Source organism: Schistocerca gregaria, chromosome X (genome assembly GCF_023897955.1).
Source record: "Schistocerca gregaria isolate iqSchGreg1 chromosome X, iqSchGreg1.2, whole genome shotgun sequence".
NCBI lineage: Eukaryota > Metazoa > Arthropoda > Insecta > Orthoptera > Acrididae > Schistocerca > Schistocerca gregaria.
In genome coordinates this window covers 737,282,365-737,297,637 of record NC_064931.1, presented here as the reverse complement: position 1 = coordinate 737,297,637, position 15,273 = coordinate 737,282,365, and the positions used below count along the sequence as shown (strand labels likewise).

The following is a 15,273-nucleotide window of genomic DNA, read 5'->3' as shown; positions in this document are numbered from 1 at the left end:
TATATTATTCCCATGTACTATCAAAGATTATACATGGTACAAGTTAAGAACATTAATGTTTACTTCGTCCGTTGCGCATGTATGTGCTCAAGTTATTATTTTAAATACATACATATAGACGCACATTTTATTGAAACGTAATTTCACTGTATTAAATGCGCATAACGTATGGTAGAACGTTCTCAGTGATTTGATACAGCGTAAGAAAACGTTATACGTTTTAAGCCATTATTTAAATTCTTCTGTACTTGTTCAAACACTGGATACAGATGTTTTGATAAATTGTTAAAGTTAATATTTTGTAATTAAGCCGTCACCTAAACCTGTTATCCGTTTCTTCACTGGAAAACAATTTATCGAGCCGTTGATAACCAATACGAATAAAGTGGAGAAGACAAGCTACGTTGTTCAATAAAAGCTGTAACTAAAAAGAAATGGTAGACGCTAACAAGCCTAAGAGTTTTTAGAAGAACTCATAAGAGATCATTAATAACGAATTGAATAGGATTTAATAATTGTCCACTTGAAAAAATAAACAATGAGGCATTTGTATTATCAGGGGATTTATTCAACGCATTAATCCCATATCAGCAAGCTGAAGTATGTATACGTACAAAAATCTGCATGTAATAAAATACTATAATTTAAACTGCGTTTAAGCTAACAGAGTCTTTCCGTGGACAATGTCCTTTCGCAATGCTTATAATATCTGGAAACACAGTAGAAAAGCTAATTCATCAGCATCATCAGCTTAAACGAGAATCAAATCAGTACAAAATTATCACTGTAATCTAAATGAAACTTGGAGTAACATTACTGGAATGTTGAGTTAAACAGTAGACTGTTGTAACTTACATAGAGATGACAGGCGACCGTTGAAAGCTTGAAGTCGTATAGCACCATAATCACGAGAATTACATATCATTATATAACAGATTTATATATGTGTATACATAACAAATCACTTTAAAAAATATAATAAATTACTGATTTGGTCAACACATTCGAACCACGTTTATCCGCCACTATTTCCGTTCTCAGAAGTCGATTTTTATCTTACACTGTTGATGGGTAGCTACTTGTACCGCGTACCAATACTGTACTCGCGTTCACTCGGATGCGATCGTCTCGTCTGTACTCCGAACACGCTATCACAACCGAAAAACAGACCGCAGCGCGAGCGGCTGGCGGCTGGTTAACTAGAAAGTGCAGTCTTCTGCGGGTCGTACCGAACTATGTACACGATTGCAGTCGGGGCCGTCAGATGTGTATGGCGACGGAGCGGGCGTTGGCGTTGTTGGGCGGCGCCTGGTTGTTGTGCCGGTGCATGGCGTGAACGTGGTTGTTGGTGCCGCGCGTCGACGGCTGCGGCTGCAGAGGCACCGACGTCGTCCTCCGCCGCTGGTTGTTGGGAACGTCAGGCAGCGCGAAGCGCAGCTTCTCCCAGAAGAGCTTGTCACCCCACTGCAAGTACGTGTTCGTCTTGAGGTAGAGACGAATGTCGGGGTCCAGGTCCTTCTGAGGGACCTCCCCCAGCAGCACCAGTATGAGCCGCCGGCGCCTGTCGCGCAGGACCTGGTGGTGCGCCGACTTGAACTCGAAACGGCACCACTCCGACCGGATGAAGTTGTCCGACAGCACCATGATGGTGCGCCGCGACGACTCGACCGCCTGCACTATCGTCTCCCCGATGTACGCGCCCACCGGGAAGTCTCTGTAGTGCAAGCACAACTTATACGGCGGGTCTCCGTGCTCCAGGATAGGCGCGAGTTCCTCGGCGACGAACGCCTCGTCCTTCGAGCTGTAACTGACGAACGCGTCGAACAGTTTGTCGCGGTCCTCGTGGTCGATATCGGAATGCCTGTAGAAGAGTCGGATGCCGAACCGAGAGTGGAACCACACGCGCATCTCTTGGCGGAAAATGAAGATGAGTAACACAGTCAGTACCAGCACTAACAGAACGCACAGAGCGGCCACCAGTTGCGGGATATAGTCCTGGATGGCCTGCTTCTGAATAACAGTTTTCGTTGCCGTAATATTGGCGGCTGTCGTCTCGTTAGCGTCCACCGCACCGAAACAAGGCAGCGAACTGTTACTTAGAATGTAGTAGCCGTCGGAGTCTGGCGCAAATCCGATGTAGTCGGCGTCGTCGGAGAAATCTTGCGTGTCATTGGCAGCACCAGACCGCCGGAAGCACTGCACCCTGCTCGCGTCCGACACTATCGTCTCAGTCTTGAGCAGATAGTCCTTGAAGCTTTCCGCGTAATCACAGTCACACTGCCAGCTGTTGTTAGACAGCGTGAGTTCTGTCAGGGAAGCGGGCAGCGTCCACACCGCGTAGTGGCTTATCCGGTTGTTGTCTAATTTCAGAACTTTCAAATGCCGCAACGGTGAGAACGTGCTGTTATGGATCGAAGTTATAAAGTTCCGGTGGAGATACAACTCTTTCAGGCTCTCCAGGCCGTCAAATTCGTACCCTCTGAGCTCGCGCAGTCTGTTGTCTTCTAGGTGAAGTAACTCCAGCTCTTTCAAACCGTTGAATGTTCGATTATGGATAATTTCGACACCGGAAGCATTCAGGAACAGAATCTTCAGTCTCTTACGTCCAATGAAGGCGTGACTTCCGAGGCTCCTGAAATCGTTGCCATCCAAATAGAGCTGCGTGGCATCCATCGGTATTTGTTCAGGAAGCTGTCCATCGTAGCCGGAGCTAGCACAGTTAACGGCATTCGCTGTCCAGGACTGATCGTGATAACAGGTGCAATTAGTCGGACACGTCATTTTGCAATCGCACGCGTCGAAATCACAGCAGTGGCAAAGGGCGAAACAGTGGAACTCATATTTGCAGAGAAACTGCTTTGGAGAGGCTTCCGTTAGCGGCATGTACGTCCGGCCACGGCTGTAGAGAAGCTTACAGTGAATACTGTGTAGATCCATCACACGAGGCTGGTTACGTGTGCCACGGTTATCCACATTTATTCTTTGCAGCCAGTCCATTGTGCAGTCACACAGATACGGATTCCCACTAATGTAGAACTCTGGTAGAGGACGAGAATTCGGCACCGTCGAAATACGAAGTGAGTTCGGATTGAGGTTGGTAATTTTGTTGCCGAAGAGATCGACGCGTGTCAAATTAGGCTTTTTGAAGAACGTGTAGGACTGAACTTTGGTTATCAAATTGTCATTCAGATAAAGAAGTTCCACACTGTCAGGAATAGAACTGCCAGTTACTTCTGTCAATTTGTTTGAACTCGCATCAAAAGTGCTAAGATGAAGTTGACTTTCAATTTCGAGATAGTTGCCGAGTTCGGTTATCTGATTAGCGTGAATGTCGAGCCACTGGAGTCCGGTGGGAATCAGAGCATAATCGAACCATTCCAGCTTATTGTCCGAAATATTTAACCAGATGAGGCGTTCCAACTTGTTGAAAAGACCGTCTATGTTTGTCAAATAGTTTCCGTCGAGTCTAACAGCCTGCAGATTCTTGTTGTTGTCAAAAGCACCGGATTCGATACCATAAATTTTGTTCCTCGACAGATTCAGTATTTTGAGCGCCGACATTCTGTCGAAAGTGCCCTTAGTTATGTTTCCGATGTTATTGTCCGTCAAACGCAGGCCGTACAGGTGCTGCATATCACTGAAACTCGAATTTGCTATCTCCGATATGTGATTTTCGCCGAGGTCGAGAGTCCTGAGCATAGGAACGTCTAACAACACTGAGGGCACTGCAACAAGGCTATTCCCGTTGAGATGTAAGTCCTGTAGGCTGGAGCTGTTCTTCAGAGCTGCCGGATGGATGTTGCTGATCAAATTATTGTCGAGGGATAGCAAGCTGAGGACGTACAGGCCGTTGAAAGTGTAGCTTTCGATACTGACGAGTCTGTTGCCAGATAGAAATAACGTATGGAGGTTGTACAGCGACGCGAAGGTATTTTCAGGGATGTTTTCGATGACATTTTCTTCCAGTCTGAGGATCTGCAGTGAGTAGAGATCACGGAACACGGCGGTCTCGAGCTTGGCGATGCGGTTGTGGGAGAGGTTGAGAATGACGAGACGTACCAGGCCGGAGAACGTGGCAGAATTGACCCACTCGGCGGTGAGCTCGTTGTGCGACAGGTCGAGGACCAGCAGCTGCGACAGGTCGTTGAAGAGCCCGGGAGCGAGCACGTTGACGGAGTTGTTGCGCAGGTACACCTCCTTGATGTCTCGCGTGTCGGCGAACAGCTCCGGCGGCAGGCTGACGAGCCGGTTGTCGGCGAGGTGCAGCACCGACAGCGAAGACAGGCCCTCGAGCGCGCGGTCGGCCAGGAAGGAGATGGCGTTTCCCTGCAGGTTGAGCGTCTGCAGGCGCGACAGGCCGGAGAGCGCGGACGCGGGCAGGGCGTCCACGCTGTTGTTGGACAAGTCGAGCTCCCGCAGGTTTCCGCCGCAGCGCTCTGCCGGCCCGGACCCGGAGGCGGCGCCCAGGCCGAACTGGAACCTCGCGACGTCGCGCAGCCTGTTGCGCGTCAGGTTGAGCACCTCGAGGCTGTGCAGCGAACAGAAGACGCCGACGGGCAGGCTCCACATGTTGTTCTCGGCCAGGTCGAGGCGCTCGAGCAGGCCCAGTTCCGAGCTGAAGGCGTCGCGGTCGACGTCGAGCGTCATCGCGGCCCAGTCGGTGTTGTGCGTGCGCAGCGTCAGGTTGCGCAGCTGGCGCAGGCCGCGGAAGGCGCCCGCCGACAGGTTGCCGATCTTGCAGAACTCGATGACGAGCTCGCGCAGCTCCTGCAGCGGCCGGAAGCTGCCCGTGCTGAGCGAGCTCTGGAAGAAGAGCACGTCGGAGCACTCGAGGCGCAGGCGCACCGTGTGCTGCGGCTGGATCACGCTGAAGTTGGTGTTCTCGAGCTCGCTGTTGATGGTGCGCAGTCGGCAGTCGAGCGCCACATCCTCGCCGTCGTCCAGCACCACCCACTTGCACTCGTCGGGCGCCTGGTAGCGAAGCGCCTTGCTCAGCGACGCCGACAGCACCCCGAAGATGGTGCCGAGCAGCACGGTGAAGACGAGCGGGCTGGGCTGCATGGCGCTGGCGCTAGCTGGGCGGGCCCATGCCTGTGCGTGGCAGCGCGCTCGCCGGCACTGGCCGCACACCGCCGGCCGGCGCGCCGTGTCCTTGTGGCTTCTTGCCCCCACTCCGCCAGCTTCCGACGGCCGCCGCCAGGAACCGCTGCGGAGCCGCGGCCGGCCCAGCCGCCGCCGCCGGCCGATTATTTATTCTTTTATAATAATGAGCTCGCGCAGTGTCAGCTAATACCCGGCCTACTTAGTGCATTTCCAGGGGGAAACGAGGCGAGCGCCGCCGGCTGATGACAGAAGCCGCCGGCCCTCGCTTTGGATTCGACTGTACCGACGGCCGTCGAGTTACGAGCCGTCCCCCAACTGACGGTGCCCTCTCAGCCAAAGAGCCTCTTTCGCACCGACGCACACTCGCCGCTGCCTTCCTTCCTCTGCATTCGGCCTCGCCTTCGGTCGTTTCGACACAGAGTTCATTACCTCCTTCGGCACACGTACAGGACAACTCTCAATAACGTAAGTCACTGCTGACGGCATACTAGTAGTATTCTGTGCCGTGTTCGTCGTGACTAACGAGAAGCTTGTCTTCTGAAGCATCACACTTATAAGAAATGTGGCAATTCTAAAAACGTATGCAAAGCGAATGGTATTACAAAGCTTTTAATTTATGAAAAAACGACACTTACTTGTGAAGGTATCGAATGACTTTTTTAAACTCTATGCTTAATATTATATTTGATGTAATAACAGAAAATGGTTTATATCGGTAACTGGTAATAGCCACCGCTGGCCATCGTCAGAACTACAAAAGAAAGGAGAGATCATCCATTGTACTATGTCAAGTCTACGTGTACGCTGCAAATTAAAAAAGTAAAGTGGAAATTTTCTTTCATAACGATTCAAAGGCACATCAGTTGTCATCAAGTAATGAATTCTCAGGCTAGATAAAACACACAAAAAAATGGTTCAAATGGCTCTGAGCACTATGGGACTTAACATCTTAGGTCATCAGTTCCCCTGGAACTTAGAACTACTTAAACCTAAGGACATCACACACATCCATGCCCGAGGCAGGATTCGAACCAGCGACCGAAGCAGTCCCGCAGTTCCGGACTGCAGCGCCTAGAACCGCATGGCCACCGCGGCCGGCTAGATAAAACACAGGCCGCCAATTTAATGAGAGGACAATTATGATATAAAACGATATGTAACATTTTCTCTGATTGTATCAAAGAAAACGTTTTAATTTCATCTTACGTAAATGAGAGTTTTTTGAAAACCTGCAGCTGTGTCAGTGATGATTTAAATAACTGAGTCCTGCAGCAGTTAGGTCTTTTCATGCATAGTACGAAGCGTGATGTCTGCATAAGTGTTGTTTATGATCACAGACAGTACAAAAAAAGACGACTGCGGAGCAAGGGAACAGAGGAATACAAGGTGAGAGAAAGTACCAGAAACGCGTCGTGCTACTCATAAAAACGCTTAACTGGTGCAGTGTTTTATTTTTTAAATCATACTAACGGTTACTTTTATGAACCATGTCGGTAATCTTGAATTATTAGTTTGTTCGGAGTCTTCCGATTTTGTTTGTAAGAACCGTTTTCTCGCAGCTAGAAAGGACCTTAATGTTTTCCTAGTAAGAGAGTGAATAACTGAAGTTAATGAACTTTAGAATATTAGCAGTGAGTATTCAACAGCTAAAATACGATTATTCGCCTCTAGAGTGCATGTGGAGGAAGAAAAATGAGGGGTTAACGAACTGTCGATGACGAAGTCATCAGAGAGAGGCTAGGATTACCGAAGGAAATGAGTGGTGTCCTTTTCAGAGGAGCCGGTGCTTGCCTGAAGCGGTTCAGTGATACCACGATAAACCTAAATCTGGCCGGTCGTAAGGGGACCTCGAATGGCAGTCGTCCCGTAAACCAGTCCTGCGTCGTATCTCTGCATGTTATGTGCAACAGAGCATAGTGGCCACAGTATACTATGAGAGGAAGCCAAAATACGAAAACGTAAAAAATAATCTGTTTCGCCTCAGTGCAGGACGGTAGGCTATTATAATGAAAAATACTTCATTTCGCATCATGAAGAGCTTTCACATGAGTATAACGAAATAAGCCGTGGTAACGCTTGTCGGTTGAAGAAAAGCGTAATAGTTAAGGAAATAAAATGTGATGAAACAGATGCGGCTATCATAGACATACAAATAAAATGAATAATTCGGAAATGAAGATTCTTACAACAATTATTTTTTGGCTTACTAAGGTTTATGAGTAGTAGTTTAGTGTTGTAAAGAGTCTGTAGGACTTTAACACATTTGTGATATTTTTTCTATATTTTTCTTAAATATTATCTTATTTTGTAACTACAAAAACAATGAATTTTCTGTTATTTCGAAGTTCCGCTCATATCTGAAACAAAATAAGTTATTTATTCAGTGGGAGTTCCATAAAATGAATTTAAAAACCTTGCAATTGTATGAAATAAACATTACACTGTGTTACTGTCGTTAGGGCAACGGTAAGGAGAGATTAGGGAAAGTTAGGCATTTATGTATTTGGCCAACAGCAAACCGTAACGGTAGCAACCCCTCTGGGCACTGCATGTGTTTCGTCAGATACAGCGCGCCCTAGGCACTGCTGTACCAGCCACGAAATCGTCTGCAAGTGTGTAGCTTCTACAAGATGAGAATCTGGTCCATATAAGACCAAATGCGTAGTTTAGGAGGCACAGTGGAAGCGACGAATGTGGGGAGACAAATTAAGCTCCATATAACATCAAGATTCTGCGCCACAATAGTTTGTCACTAACCAGGTGCTCTCGTAATAAGTGGAGCTAAATGGAGCATTGTCGCCGACGCCAATACCGTCGTCTTAAAGGCATCGACAATTTGTAAGGACGTTAACTGTAGCTTAGAACTTTTGTAAGGCATACTCGGTGAAGATGCAGTGGTTTTCTCTTTGAATTTAAATAATATTGATGTTCGTGTAAAATTCTAGTTGTCCCATCTTGTTATTAACCTCAGTCGTTGTTATCTAGATTAGGATGCTGAACCTTTTCTCATTCCGCAGTACGTCGGTCCAAATAGGCATTCAGCCGTAAAGATTTAGGTTTTCCGTGATTTCTCTAAAACGCTGCAGGCAAATACCGGGATGGTTCCTTTGAAAGAGTACGCTGTATTTCCTTTCCCAATCTTGAAAATCATTCGAGCTTATGCTCCGTCTCTAATGACCTTGATGCGGACGGGACAGTGTAGTTAATGTTTCAAAGAAGAAATATAAAACTAAATCTGTGCTAGACTTTTTTCGCTCAAAACGGTGACGCCTCAGAGAGTCAGCCAGTTTGTTCTATTTTACAATCAGAGACGGTACATATAATTTCAGCTTGGACGAGAGTAAAGTAACATAAATTTAAATAAAATAACTCTGGCAAAACTAATGCTATAATTTTATGGAATGTGCATTTTATATTTATATTGTGAAAATGCTTTCTGTTTCACTTGACGGTTCGTACTCCGGAGTTGCAACTGTGTTGAATCTTGATTGTTTTATTCAATCCGGACGGGGTGGCCGAGCGGTTCTAGGCGCTACAGTCTGGAACCGCGTGACCGCTATGGTCGCAGGTTCGAAGCCTGCCTCGGGCATGGGAGTGTGTTATGTCCTTAGGTTAGTTAGGTTTAAGTAGTTCTAAGTTCTAGGGGACTGATGACCTCAGAAGTTAAGTCCTATAGTGCTCAGAGCCATTTGAACCATTTTTTTATTCAATGTAAGTATTTTTCAATTATTTGAAAAGTGGATTTATATAATTTTTGCTTAGGAATCTAATGAAATCAGCCTGTGTATGTAAATCTTACTGTGATGTAACGCAGTTTTGACTACAGCAGAGAAATTTTGCCATTTAACGTTTTTATAAACAATTCTTTGCATGTTTTTCGAAGTTAGTACACCCGGTTTCCTTTAATAAACAGTAGCTAACACTTCTAGTTACTATTTCCTTTTTTGTTGGTGATGCGCGCTACCTATTATGCTAGCACACTTTCGTACAGATTGGTTATGTAATAATTACTGTTCTAATAATCAGCTGTCTAGCGAACAGCGTCTGTCCACTTGGACTGGTGTGGGCGTATTTACGAACAATTTTATTGAGTTGCTGTGGGTTACTATAAGACTTCGCGATACCTTCACGTCTTTTTCGTGTGTGACTGGCACCGCTTTATACGATTTATTCAAAATTTATGCAAGAAGAGAGGTATGTAACTTATTTATAGAAATAAATTGTCATAAACTTTTTCCCACTAATCACTTATTCCCTTCGGATACGATTATTGCCTATTTTCTGATTAGGCTCACGCAATTACTGTCATGTTTGCAAACCCGATTAGAGTGGGGACGGTTACAAGTCACCAGTGAATACGCGTTTCAGATTCTGTTAGATTCCACCCGTATTAGAATATCTGTCACTAAGTACACTTTAGAGAACGTACTCAGTTACAGCCAATTTGCTTATTATTGGAGTTTTAAGAGTTTGCGGAGATGCCTGTGCACAGACGAGAAGTAACAAATCTCAGCAAACGTAATTCTTTGCAACACTTGTAATCTGGCTTCAGTACCTGTGATATTTACTTTTTTTGTGAAAGAGAAGCATACGCGGTGTTAAATGATAACGTAAGGACAGTCGGTACCTTCTATGACATAGCAAAAGTGTTCGACTGTCGGACTATTTTTGTTGGCTAAAACATTACAAAATCTCACCAATGGATCCCGTCTTATTTAGCAAGCAGGAAGCAGACTGTTTCCTACCAATCGACAATGTGAAAGCAGTAAAAATTTGAAACTGACTGGGATGTTGTAAAGAAGAGAGGAGAGGTGTTACGGTAGCGTTGTGTGCTGGATTTGTTTGCTCTTTAGAGATTCTAAATGACACGCCCGTAAACATGACGGATGATTTCTATCTGACTTCGGAATACAGAAGTGTCATTTTGAATGATGTGAAATCTAACGTGCATGGCTTTAGAAATAGGGGAACAGATGAAATCAGGACGTCGCGGCCCGAGAACATTCTTTCATCGCCTCACTGGAAAAAAAAGAAAAGAAAAAAAGAGCACGTGCCAAGCCCAACATTTTTAGTTCATAGGGCTGACGGTCGATGGCAAGGGTTCTTGGTAGACCACATTATGGACCTTCTGCGGAAACTGAATACACCTGTCTCCGCTGCACGAATAATCTTCACAGCCTGTGACACTTAAACTCGAGAGTTCATATACTTCGCTAAACTTCCCTCCATGATATACAACGGTATCACGTTTTGAGCTAACTCTATGCACTCATAAAGAATAATCTTAGCTCGGAAAACGGCACTCTGTACGGTCTGCAGTATCAATTAGTGAATTTCGTGCAGACCTTTTGTAAATTGCCTCTGAATTTTAATTTTGTGATGCCCGCAGTGTATGAGCCGTGTAATTAGTGACTCGTTTCACGTCTGCGTGGGTATAACTCAGATGGTCCCACGACACCAGAGAAGAAAATAACTGGAGTATTATTCACTAGCACTACACTTTCTTCATTTTACAAAGACTACTGCGGCGGTACGTGACAAATACCGTTAATGTGAACAAATCACGGCTCGAAAAAATAAAAATATACACTGGAGATTCCATATAATTCTCTGCACTCTCGAATGCAACATTTCATTCTAGTTCTTACACAGAAGAGGGATGCATTTGAAGTATTTTATGAAGATCCTGACCACAGTCAAAGTATCCCTTATCCCTTTTAGGCGTCAGCACTACGTGACAGACAACTAGGAATACGGACGAAAAAGCCTGTCGAATTGTGGCGGCTGACAGCTACGTGAATGACGAGAATTTAAATTTCTTTCTACGAGTATAGGATAGGTGGGGGTAAAACTGCGCGTGGGGCAAGAGTACACACAAAGTGTACAGATCCCTAAAGTTCATCATTCTCCCACCAGGCATCATCTCCTCAGTTCTATTCTGAAAACACGTGGCAGCCGGACACTGGAGAAAATGCGGTAAGTCTCTTTTGCACTTTTCGATGTAAAATTGATGTAGTTTTGATTCAGTGTTGGATGAGTCTAAATCTCTCTACGAACTGGGGACTGTAAGCTTCCAGTATCCTCCTCGATAACCATGACTTTAGTTGTGTGTATTATCTGTAGATTGCCGAAAAAAACTGTTTTTGGGGTAACAGTGCTCAGATCTAATTTGGGTAGAAGTCCGCAGAGCGTACTTTCACCCCACCGAGAATCTATTTGCAAACTTTTACCCCATAACGTGTACTTCGACTTGATTAGTCCCTTCCAGTGTACTCAGGCATTGTTTGTTGGTGTTTGTTTACCAAAGATGCCTCATTGTGCACCTTGGAGAACTTGAATTAATTTTTCTTTCTGTAGTTTTTCCTTTGTCATGTAGTGGTTTTTAGAACATACCTCCCAAACTAACTTCGAATGTAATCATGTCTTCCGTAGTGACATTTTCCCCCCCCAAAACCGACGAGAACATCACTCGACAGCCATTAACAGAGCCGCTCTATCATCAAGCTCTTGGCTTTATTGCAAATGTTACCTCAATGCGCCAAGCCTTCAAAGCTTCTGGATTGTCAGAGGCTACCTTAAGAAAAGTCTTAAAACAGGCAAATATAGTGAGCACCTCGGGAGATTCAAAATAACGTTTTCATTTGAGAAAGAGCAAGCAATACTGCAGCACTGCATTTCCCTCGGTAAACGTTTATTAATATTGTTATTATCACTGGATTATTACGACATTCAATTTTTTAATTCACCGAAAAGTAGTGAGGCAGCACTGCATTTCCCTGATGAACGCTTATTATTATTGGGTTATTACAACATTTAATTTTTTAATTCACCGAAAAATAAAAAGTACGTAATTTATTTTTCAGTGTATTTGTTTACAATTCTTTTTGTTTTCTTCAATTGAGAGTATTAGTACACACTGAGTACTCTTGGCCAGGGCCTACGTGTTCTTATTTAGGAAAACTTTTATTACTCCTCTAATAACAATTTGATGATGACAATGAAACCGACACACAGTGTTACCAAGATGTCAAACTACGTGTTGCATGCGTAACTGACATAATCCTGCACCAGTTTCTTTTAATATTTAGCAATATATAGAAAGAAAGAACATACGATAGCTACGCATATCTGAATGACGACATGGTTTTTAACGGTCATTATAGGCCTATGCAGTACAGTACAGTTTATCCCTTACTCGAGACTAATCGTGATCATGTACAAAATTTAAAGATAGTCACTTGCTGAATACAAACCGAAGCAAAAATAAGTATCAAGACTGTTTGAAATGATGATTAAAGCAAACATCAACAAGAATAAGGTGAGAACTTTTTTACAACCAGCCTCTATGATTACGGTGTAGTGCGACTGCCTCATAAAGAAAAGGTCGTAGGATTTAGTGTTACCACGAACATAAATGTGGGTTGCAAATATTTATACACTATGTGCCTCTCCTCACAAGTTTCTTAAACATCGATATAAACTGGTACGTACATGTTCACGGTACACAATAGTACGCCCTCGAAATATAAGTTGAACTGGATGAACTGACTTCGTAGCTGAAAGTGATATTAAAAAAAAAAAAAATAATAATTTCTCTATCTACAGAAAGAATAATTTGTCGACAGTAATTTGGCCTAACTTCTCCATACTAATAATGGGAAGACAACACTCCAATAATGTAAAGAACAAAGCGTATTATTTCATCTGCGTCTACACCTGAAGAGTGGAAATGTCAAACGTTCTAACTGCTAAATCTCACATGTCAGGAGAATCAAAAAACAATGTATCTGTTATTGTAAATTATTTATTTTTAACCAAAAAATTGAAAAATTTACTCTGATAACACAGGATTATGCTGCTTGCTTCAACACTGCAAAAAGTAATGAGACATATCAAAAAATAAATCATTTATTAAGAACTTTCTAACTGCATACTAGGGCACTAAGTGATTGTAAGTGCCGATACGAAAGATGTTGTTTGAATACTGAGACATTACGTCTTATTTGTGATAGTAAAAGTGCAGGAACACAGCAGTCTTGTATTGACGAATAGAACTATAATCAAGAATGACTATTTCTCACATCTTTTAATTTTTTACGAAAGAATGATAAAATTAGACTCAAGAAAAAAATCTCTGTGTACTATCTTCTGTGCCTTACAAAATTCCATTCTTGGAATCAGCTGTTGCAAAGTTTACTGTAGAACTCCCTCTGTTATTGAGAAAGGAATGATGCCATAGTCAACACAATTGATAAGCGTGGTTAGTCTTTCAGATGAAGTATGGTCTCTCCTGATTCTAATGTACTGACAATTTTCCATTCTTTCGTTTCAAAGTGAGAATTTTTAATAGCTATTTGAGATAATAAATTAGTATGAGACACTTTGATCGTACTGCTATTCGCCTTTTTATTGTTTTTGAAACGGAAAATTATCTCCTTCAATTACAAAGGTGTTTAACTGATAGAAAAAAATGCTTACATTGACTCAAATTAAAACCGCAGAAACTGTGCATCAGCGAAATGAAGGCGGCCTTGACGATGGCTCTTGGAAATCCAGAGCGAAGCACTGCTTGGCACAAAGAACATGCGTCATCTAGTAATGAATGTTTGAAACATTTTACAAGTCTAAGGACATGCAAGAGATTACCGATAACACAGAAACACTGAAAACGCGTTTTGTGAGAAAATGACGCTTAGAAGGTGTGACATTGCCACTCTTCATCTGTACTCATTAAGCAAGTAACAGTGCAAACAGAATAAACACGATAAAGCTGAAAATAATTTCGTAATATTACTTTTCTTATTGCATTATGCTCCTGTGATCTTAAACGAAAGCCGTCCTACCCTTGAAAATTATGCGATACATATACCTGTGGGCGTTCGTTGTCGCCGTGAATAGTAAAAAGCAAACTGTACACTACTGGCGTCCACGGAAGAACAACATCAGATACTGAAGTACTGTTATCTGAACATATTTTGTTGTTGGTGGTGCCCCAGAGCTCGTAGATGTTAATAAAATAAATGTCGTGTATCAGAATCCCCTAGGGCTACTGATAAAATAAATCTTTATTAACTACCGGGTTCGGTCATCTTATCAGCTTCAGGTACTATAAAATTACTTACAAGAGCGTGTATGGCAACGTTCAACTGAAGTGACGAATAAAATAAGAAACGTCTTACCTCAAAGCTGCCAATTATAAAGCTCACATTAAGGTCAATAATAAAATGCATTGCTATAGTTAATTAATCTGTTTACAATATCACAAACCTTCTCTGTGGAATGCACTTTGCATACTAACCTTTTTACTATTGTCAGTATAGCGCAATTTACTACCGAAGAGAGTGACGCTAGATGATTTTTATTCTCTTTGGCGCCACAGTAATAACGTTGCCATACAGGCTGTTCTAAGTAATTTTATGCTAACAGAAGATGATCAAATAATTGAAGACGGTACTTAATAAACAGATATCCATAATGAATTTTCACTCTGCAGCGGAGTGTAAACTGATTCGAAATTTCCAGGTAGATTAGAACTGTGTCGGACCGGGATTCGAAGCCAGCATCGTTGCCTTTCGCATTTGGCCACGAAAGGTGAAGATTCTGGGTTCGATCCCCGGCAGAGCATTCGAAAGGTAAAGATTCCGGTTTCAAGACCCGGTCCGCCACACACTTGTAATCTTTCAAGAAGTTCCACTGAAGTTACACTCGTGGCGGTTCAGAACTACTAATTTTTTTTTCAAATAAGTACTTTCTAATGTTGGTTTTAAGACTGTTTGACTCTGTTGTCGCTTGATGCACATTCATAGTTAAGAATGTGAAACTAGTGCGTTTATGTACAGTGACAGATACTCTTTGAAATCTCGAAATGAATTACCTCCACACCTCTTCTGTCTTTCAGAACCAGCACTAAAAACCGCGTAACTACATTAAATCATAAAAACTGGAGCTCTTGTAAGAAGTAAACTATGGGGTTCCTTAGGTCATCATAATGTGATATTCTTACATACAATATTTACGTAACTAAAGAGCACAAAAGAACACGTTTTACAACTTCACAATTTTATTTCAAGAGAAATCATGTGTTATACTGTGGCTCATCTTATTATCATGAACCATGGACCTTGCCGTTGGTGGGGAGGCTTGCGTGCCTCTACCATACAGATAGCCGTA

The 15,273-nt window shown here is 43.3% G+C and overlaps 1 protein-coding gene across 1 annotated transcript; it reads right to left on the bottom strand.

Annotated features, from left to right (window-relative positions):
• Positions 1-534: 534 nt before the first annotated feature.
• Positions 535-5,128, bottom strand: LOC126298961 (toll-like receptor Tollo). Its single transcript, XM_049990582.1, has one exon. It carries the CDS (start codon positions 5,059-5,061, stop codon positions 1,261-1,263), a length of 3,801 nt encoding a protein of 1,266 aa, XP_049846539.1. The 5' UTR covers positions 5,062-5,128; the 3' UTR covers positions 535-1,260.
• Positions 5,129-15,273: the final 10,145 nt, after the last annotated feature.